The sequence below is a fragment of the Stegastes partitus genome, unplaced genomic scaffold, assembly GCF_000690725.1.
Source record: "Stegastes partitus isolate 25-593 unplaced genomic scaffold, Stegastes_partitus-1.0.2 Scaffold1329, whole genome shotgun sequence".
In the NCBI taxonomy this organism is placed as follows: Eukaryota; Metazoa; Chordata; class Actinopteri; family Pomacentridae; genus Stegastes; species Stegastes partitus.
In genome coordinates, this window is record NW_007579060.1 from 67,588 (window position 1) to 76,781 (window position 9,194).

At 40.0% G+C, this 9,194-nt stretch overlaps 1 protein-coding gene across 1 annotated transcript in view; it reads right to left on the bottom strand.

Annotated features, from left to right (window-relative positions):
* cabp7a (calcium binding protein 7a) overlaps window positions 1–9,194 on the bottom strand; it is a 38,691-nt gene that overhangs the window by 2,248 nt on the left and 27,249 nt on the right. Inside the window, exons 2-4 of the mRNA XM_008298580.1 lie at window positions 3,831–3,974; window positions 3,619–3,731; window positions 1,255–1,405 (exon numbers count right to left, since the gene is read on the bottom strand). Of these exons, the coding sequence (XP_008296802.1) occupies window positions 1,255–1,405; window positions 3,619–3,731; window positions 3,831–3,974 (408 nt within the window). The remainder of the gene's footprint in view (window positions 1–1,254; window positions 1,406–3,618; window positions 3,732–3,830; window positions 3,975–9,194) is intronic.

Genomic DNA, 9,194 nt, shown 5'->3' on the forward strand with positions numbered 1-9,194 from the left:
GGAAAAAAACACTATACTTACAACTCATGAGCATTGGAAAGGAATGCAGAACTTGCAAAATTATTCAGATTTATAGTGGTGATCATTTGTGAAATGCGGCATTAGCACCATTACAATCTGTGACGTAAAACAGACCTCAAGTTGGGGTTCACTTCCATAAATAATGGACTGTCATAAAAGGTGACTTCTATTTCCCATTCCATCAGTGGAACACACCACTAGATCCTACAAACTGGTGGCAAATGAATGTTTAAGCCTGAATTCTTCACCCCTACAGTGAGAAGATGCAGTGACTCTGTAGCGCTGGAAGAAGAGTCACTGCAAAGCCAGACAAACTTCACCGTCACACTGCAAACATTTCTATCCTGACGGGAGTGGTCTCTTCCAGGATGGCAATGCTTCCATCCACAGGGCATGAGGGGTCACTGGATGGTTTGATAAGTATGAAAACAATGTGAATCCTACGCTTTGACCTTCACAGTCACCACATCTCAACCCAGCCGAACACTTATGGAGGACCAGCATATTAGACAGCGCTCTCCACCGCTGTCATTAGAGTATTCCTCCTCTGAGTCAGTCATTTACAATAGTCTTTGTATAGCTGTCTTTTAATGCATCTCCTCACCAAACACACTCAAATCACTGGATTAGGTTGCAGATGATTTTACTGAACTTGGGAAATCCAGTTTTTCTTACTGTACACACGTAACCTAAAACCATTTGCTGAACAATCCCAACCTCATTTTTATCTTGAGGGAAATTCAGGTTTTTTTAAAAAATGTATTCTTATTTTACTTGCAGCTGTTCTTGTCTTTGTTGATTCACCTTGTCTTTCATCTTAATTCCTTTATTTATTCTTAATGGCTTTAACACTTGATATTGATTTGTGTTTTTACTATTTTATCTCAGTTTTCTTTGCTTGTAAGGTCACACTTGTTCAGCTTTCTTGTAAATGAGGCGACCTATATGTAGCTCCAAGTTTAAACAAGAGTTGGAAGGATAGCGTTCACTCCCTCCAAGAGAATGATCGATGCCAAAGTGCCTTGAAACAGTTTTGGTTGCAGATGGTGACCCCCAACACCTTAATAATACATTTCATTTCGGTTTTCGCTCCAACGTGTTACCCATCTGTATATCATCTTGGACGTATCTCTAACCAGTCCAAGTCAAATTGCATTCCCCTTCACTGCAAAATTGTCCCATAAATTCAAAATACAGCAGAAACAGTCAAAGTAAAAGGAGGTTCTTCCTTACTGTCTATATCCACCTGGCAGTCCTCGGGGTTCTCTATGTGGTTCTCCTCGGTCATAATGATGTTCTCGATGTCTTTCATGGAAAGGTGATCGCAGAAGGTGTCGTACAGGAGCCTCTTCAGCTCCTCCACCGTCAGCTTCTGCATGTCACACTGGAGAAAAACACACAAAACGTTAACGTGGACATATGAGGCAAGAACACGCAAAAGCAAACCTTTACTGCACAAAAACACATGCACACGTTAGAAAATCACAGAGAGGATGTCGACTAAATATGTATGAATGGTAGAGCTGCCCGGCGATGGAGAAACACGTAGTTGGATAGTTTCCTGCAGTTTCGTCAGAAGATGGAAATATCAATATGGAAATTGATAATCAGGATGAATGGGCATGTTAAGATTCCTATCTGAGCTGAAATCCAATCAAAATGCAACGTGTTCCTCTTCTGAATCTCTTACTGGACTAATCATACTATCTATTGCACTAAGGGATTCAAGTCCAAGCTCTTCGTTTGGAGTCCAGTCTGCACTGGCTCGGTGTAAAACTGTACACCAAACATCGTCAGTTTACTTGTAATGATGGAAAAGAAAGGTAATGACATTTCTGATCAGTGGTGCCATTTTATTCACTAAAACCCATCCATTATCTATACACCGCTTAATCCTCACGAGGGTCACAGAGGGGCTGGAGTGTATCCCAGCTGACTTAGGACGAAGGCAGGTTCACCTGGACAGGTAACCAGTCTATCACAGGGCTACACTTAGAGACAGACAACCAAGCACACTCACATTCACACCTACGGACAATTTAGAATCACCAATTAACCTCAACATGTTTTTGGACTGTGTGGGAGGAAGCCGGAGAACCCGGAGAGAACCCACGCTGCACGGGGAGAACATGATTCCGGTGCCCCCAATGGGACACGAACCGGGACAAGAACCGGCAACCTTCTTGCTGCGAGGCAACAGTGCTACCAACTGCACCATCTTGCAGCCCATTCACTAAAACGTAGCAACAAAATTGCAGCTTAAACGAAACCTTACAAATAAACTTCCTACATTTTAATAAATTTTTCTGCATTATGCATTGATGAAAGTAGTAAAAGTTGCAAAACTAGCTTTAAAAAAAAATTCTATTCAAAGTAAAAGTGTTGTAAAGTCATGCTTGAATAAAAATACAGTTTCAAGCATCATTAACAAACAACACTTAATATATTAAAGGTAAAAGTACACAAGATGGAACATGGCTTGAGTCAGTGTCATCCTAATATACCGTATGACCAGACAATACTGTAATTGATAATGCTTGTAATGTCCATACCTTACTATGTTGAAAACACGTTGAAAATTGCGCTATACAAATTAAATGTAATTGAATTGAGTTCATTTCTAATGTATTTACTGATGCAGTGAGTTCCTCTCACATACTGTCAGGTTGTTTAACCAATGCATTTAATAATTTAACAACCACGTGTTTTTGCTTGTAACTGACTGCAGAGTACACTGAGGGAGCAAAGAGAGAAAGAAAAAAAAGTGAATGTACTTCCTAACACTCCACCACTAGAGCAGTGTTACGTAAATTTTGAAATAAATAAAAAAAAAAAGAATCTGTGAATGACTAAGACCAAGGGAAAAAAAAAAAAAAGTCCATCCAGTATTTGTGCTTGTTTGGAAAGCTCGTGTACGTTCCTCATTTTCAGCTCAGCCTGAGTGAAGCTCGGCAGTGTGACCGCGGGCCTCTGTGTGATCAATCCAGCAGCGCATTCTTGATACCGCCGCTCTGTTATATAATGATATGTGAAGCCATGTAGTCTCTGCAGCAGTCCCTTGGGCTTCTCCACTCTCCCAGCAGGTGTCTTTGGTTTGCAACTCCTTTTTTTTTTCTTCCTCCACTCACTGCACCAAGAATTCCCACAAATCCCCTCTCTTTCACACTCAATTTGGAGAGCAGCTCTCTGACAGGCACTCCGCTGCCGTTATCGCGCGACTACAACAAAGGCAGCTTTGACACGAGCTCCGTCCCACTAATTTCCATCCCACTGTCTTAAACGAACAGCTTATTATCTAATGAGGTGTCTGTAAATAAATTAGGATCTGTTTTACATAAAAATGACTTTAATATTCTAAGTAATAGGAACCGCCGCCCACACACACACAAAGACGTATCGACTGTGTTGATGAAGGACGCAGCGCTTAAGTGAATCTAAACCTCTTCAAGATTAAAATTAACCTTTTCGTGACCCCCGGCGGATGTAGTGATTAAAACTTCTTTTAAAGATCTGAAATGTGTCTACGCTTTGAAGTTTGCTCCACCGGTGGCTCCTCTGTCTAATAAGCAGGAAAATAATGCACTGAATAACGAGCACCTTCCAAAAAACGGAGTCAAAGTCGGTGCCGTTGAACTTGTCTGGCAAACCAGCTGCCGTCAGCTTTGGACCCAGAAGGGTGACGAATTCCTCAAAGTCCACCTGGCCGTCGCCTACAGGAACGAAAAAAAAATAAAAAGAGGAACAGTTGGTGTTTAGCTGCTTTTCAGTGATAAAACTTGCGTCCTTTGTGGCTGAAAGCTGCGCCTCACCGTCCATGTCCAGTCTCTGGATGATGACTTCCAGCTCCACCTCGTTGGGCATGTAGCCCAGAGAGCGCATGGCCATGCCCAGCTCCTGCTTGGAGATGAACCCGTTCCCATCGCGGTCAAACACTTTGAAGGCCTCACGGATCTCTGCAGAAAAAAAAGAAGACACAAACAGGAGCTGAAGTCTTGCGGCAAGTCAGGATATGAAAGTGGGAAATGTTCCACGCACCAGAGACACATTTGCTATGGCGCATCAGTGCTTGAGTCATAGTTATATGGGGGCTGGCAGCTCCGGAGAACAAATTCTACCAGTAAACTGATAATGAAAAAAACAGCCAAAATAAAGTAAATACCCTTGAACAAAGAGCCTGGATCAGGACAAATTGTAAGGGCAGCACTCTCCTGGTTTGTATTTTACATTTTATGCAGATGAATCAGACATATTGAGTCTCATTTTCTTGGCTGCCAAAAATCTAAAATAAAACACGTCTCACACCAGATATAACCTAAAAGGACCGTGTTCTGCTGTCGTATCAGCAAAGGAAGTGAGACATTCTGGTGGATGCATTGCTTAGATTTGCAATAATTTCTTAGAAAGAAGGAGAAAAAAGTTAGAATAAGGTAGCCGGTTGTGGAAACACATGAAAACCAGCAACTTAAAATGAGCAAATGTGTAAGAATTGAGACAATAACGTTTTTTAAAGTCTGATTTTGCCTTTTTTTTTGTCTTGTTTGTTCTTGTTTCATGCCCTGTTTGTCTGGTTTGGGGCAGTTTCTGTCATTTTATGTCCCATTTGTGTTATTTTTGCAGAGCTTTGTGCATTTTAGTGGATGTACTCTTTTGATTGCCAGTAATTTCTTGAGAAGAATGACAAAAAGATTAGAATCAAGTAGTACAAAGAACAAATAAACACCAGCACCTTAAGATTAGCAAATGTGTAAGAGTTGACAGAATAAAATCAAATCAGCTTGTTGTTTTATGTCTCGTTTGTGTCTTTTCGAGTCTGATTTAGTCACTTTTTGTCTTGTTTGCGTTGCTATGCATCCTGTTTGTGTTGTTTTATGCCTCATTTTTAAAAGATAGATGCAAAACAAGTCTGAAATTAACACAAACCATCAGCAAAACAACACAAAAGGACACAAACGAGACATTAAACAACATAAAACAGACACAAATGAGACACAAAATGACACAAATTGGCAAAACTAGACACAAAAGGACACAAAAAAGACAACAAATGACAAAAAAACCAGACACAAAACACTCCAAAAAAATCACAAATAGGATACAAAATAACACAATAATGTACAAAACAAGACAATACAACACAGAACGACAAAAACTAGATGCAAAATGGCAAAAATCAGACATTGCCATTTGTTGTCTTGTTATGCGTCTTGTTTTTGTTGAGTTATGTAATTTTGTGTCTCATCCGTGTCACTTTGAGGTATTTTGTGCTGCCCTTTGAGCAGGTAGAGTAAAGCATTTTAAGAGATGCATTGCTTAGATTCCAGAAAGTCAAACAAAAAGGTTAGAAAAAGGTATTCGGTATTTAAAACAAATGACAACCAGTAACTCTAACTGAGCGAATTTGTCAGAAATGGCATAACAAAGTCAAATCAACCCCTGCAATGTGAAGGAAGTGCTGTAGTAGAACTGACAAGCTGCCTCTAAGTGTGTAGGCGGTGAGGATTATTTAATATTTAGTAATCCACACAGAGCCAAATGTTTGTCTTAAGATTTGGAAAAACGAAATCTTAAAAAGAAAGAGAAGCTGCTGGATTGTGGCTTTTTTTTTTCTGCCGTCTTGGAGTCAACTTGTAGTCAAACTCGACGCCTCTTAGGAGATAATCAGGGTCTTGTTCACGAATGTTGCAGCAAGAGGAAACGGCCGACTCTCGTCAAACCAACATGCTTCTCAATGGGACTCGGCTTCGCGTCCGTCGTGTAGGAGGGGCTTTGTGAAGTCTGAGAGGAAAATAACTCATTGTTCAGTTTTGTATTTCAAGCTGGGGGTGTGGAAGTCAGAACAACACGGGCGGGCGGGGTGCTAGGCAGAGATGCTATCAAGATGCACCATGGGAATTGTTGAATTTTGTAAACACTTGCTTTGCTTGTGATTAGGTGTTTCTCGCTGAGCTCTCCGGGCCGCGCAGTCGATTTTCAGCAACGCGACGGAAGACGAGGTTCTCCCCCTTATCTTCTCGCTCGTCGGTTTGTTTTATTTTGTGGCGATTTCAATCCCCTCACAGAGAAACGATCGCTTTGCACTTGAGGTCTTTTGTTTCCTGTGTTTCTATACGTACCAGCCAGGAGGAGGAACTTAACATCTGCGTTCCGACGCTCGTCTGTGGAAGAGCCCTGCTGCTTCTTTATTTTTCCATTTTCGTTTGTATTTGTGATGGATTTGGAGCCGCATTGGTGGTAATAATAGTGATTAACGGACGCGTCCAAGTCCTATAAATCCTCCAGATGAACTGTAGGTGTGAGCTGATTAGTGCTTTAGTTTCCATCCAACGGTTTCGGTGTTTGTTCGCTGCTCTGTCTTCAAGATGCTGTCGGACGCTGGAAGAAACATTCCTGTAAAATTACAATAAATTACTGGCAGCTGTGGTCGCCAGTATTTACTTTAAATTCACAGTGTTGCCATTGAAATGTACTTAATGACTGTAGAAGTGATGACAGCAGTCTACAGAATATGAGGTTTGTGGTTTAACAGTGTCGCTAGAGGCTCCAGTAGTTTGCAAGTTTTTATATTGTGTAGCTTCTGAAATAAACATGAACGGTAATCATAGTTGTAGTCTGATTTTTTTTTCTTCTTTTATTTCACGTTTATATTGTTTTGTGTCTTGTTTTTGACTTTTTGTGACTCATTTTGGGGTTTTAGTGTCTCGCTTGTATTGTTTATCGTCTCATTTGGGGTTTTTTTTGTCCATTTGTGTTTGTTTTATTTCATTTGATGTCTCGTTTGTGTCATTTTATGTTGTTCTGTTGCTAGTTTGTGTTAACATGCAACTTGTTTTGCATCTATTTTTTTTTTTAATTTAAGGGTTTTTTCCCCCCCCATTTTGTGTTGTTTGTATTGTTTAGTGTTTCATTTTTGTCACTTTGTGATGATTTAGGGTCTCATTTGTGTTGTTTTTTTTTACTAGTTTTTGTCGATTTGCGTGTCGTTTGTGTCATTTTGTGTCTCATTTGGGTCGTTTTTTTTGTCCATTTGTGTCTCATTTGTGTCTGTTTTATGTCATTTGATGTCTTCTTTGATGTCTATTTTTTTAAATTTAAGGATTTTTTTCCCATATTGTGTTGTTTGTATTGTTAGTGATTCATTTTTGTCACTCTGTGATGTTTTAGGGTCTCATTTGTGTTGTTTTTTTTTTTACTAGTTTTTGTCGATCTGCGTCTCGTTTTTGTCATTTTGTGTCTCATTTGTGTTTTCTGTCTGATTTTTGCTGTTTTGTATCTAGTTTTTGTCATTTTGTGTTGTATTGTCTTGTTTTGTCCATTACTGTTATTTTGCGTCCTATTTGTGATTTTTTTGGAGTGTTTTGTGTCTGTTTTTTTGTCATTTGTTGTCAATTTGTGTGTCTCATTTGTGTCTGTTTTATATTGTTTAGTGTCTCGTTTGTGTTGTTTTGCTGATCGTTTGTGTTAATCTGAGACTTGTTTTGCATCTATCTTTTACCACTTAAGTTTTTTGTGTGTAGTTTTGCCATTTTGTCTCTTGTTCATTTTGTTTTGTTTGTGTTTTTGTTGATTTGAAAGTCATTTGGTTTTTTTTGTGTCGCGTTTATGTTGTGTGGTTCTGGTGTTAGTTTTTGTTGAATTATGTTTCGTTTTTGTCATTTTGTGTCATTTGTGTTTTTACGTCAGATTTTTGTCATTTTGTGTCTGTTTTGGGTCGATTTGTGGCGAGTTCTTTTAGTTTTGTGTCTGGTTTTGTCCATAAGTGTGTTGTTTTGTGTTTCNAAAATGGCAAAAATCAGACATTGCCATTTTTTGTCTTGTTGTGCGTCTTGTTTTTGTTGAGTTATGTAATTTTGTGTCTCATCCGTGTCACTTTGAGGTATTTTGTGCTGCCCTTTGAGCAGGTAGAGTAAAGCATTTTAAGAGATGCGTTGCTTAGATTCCAGGAAGTCAAACAAAAAGGTTAGAAAAAGGTATTTAAAACAAATGACAACCAGCAACTCTAACTGAGCGAATTTGTCAGAAATGGCATAACAAAGTCAAATCAACCCCTGCAATGTGAAGGAAGTGCTGTAGTAGAACTGACAAGCTGCCTCTAAGCGTGTAGGCGGTGAGAATTATTTAATATTTAGTAATCCACACAGAGCCAAATGTTTGTCTTAAGATTTGGAAAAATGAAATCTTAAAAAGAAAGAAAAGCTGCTGGATTGTGGCTTTTTTTTCCTGCTGTCTTGGAGTCAACTTGTAGTCAAACTCGACGCCTCTTAGGATATAATCAGGGTCTTGTTCACGAATGTTGCAGCAAGAGGAAACGGCCGACTCTCGTCAAACCAACATGCTTCTCAATGGGACTCGGCTTCGCTTCCGTCGTGTAGGAGGAGCTTTGTGAAGTCTGAGAGGAAAATAACTCATTGTTCAGTCTTGTATTTCAAGCTGGGGGTGTGGAAGTCAGAACAACACGGGCGGGCGGGGTGCTAGGCAGAGATGCTATCAAGATGCACCATGGGAATTGTTGAATTTTGTAAACACCGCTTTGCTTGTGATTAGGTGTTTCTCGCTGAGCTCTCCGGGCCGCGCAGTCGATTTCCAGCAACGCGACGGAAGACGAGGTTTATCTTCTCGCTCGTCGGTTTGTTTTATTTTGTGGCGATTTCAATCCCCTCGCAGAGAAACGATCGCTTTGCACTTGAGGGCTTTTGTTTCCTGTGTTTCTATACGTACTAGCCAGGAGGAGGAACTTAACATCTGCGTTCCGACGCTCGTCTGTGGAAGAGCCCTGCTGCTTCGTTATTTTTCCATTTTCGTTGTATTTGTGATGGATTTGGAGCCGCATTGGTGGTAATAATAGTGATTAATGGAAGCGTCCAAGTCCTATAAATCCTCCAGATGAACTGTAGGTGTGAGCTGATTAGTGCTTTAGTTTCCATCCAACGGTTTCGGTGTTTGTTCGCTGCTCTGTCTTCAAGATGCTGTCGGACGCTGGAAGAAACATTCCTGTAAAATTACAATAAATTACTGGCAGCTGCGGTCGCCAGTATTTACTTTAAATTCACAGTGTTGCTATTGAAATGTACTTAATGACTGTAGAAGTGATGACAGCAGTCTACAGAATATGAGGTTTGTGGTTTAACAGTGTCGCTAGAGGCTTCAGTAGTTTGCAAGTTTTTATATTGTGTAGC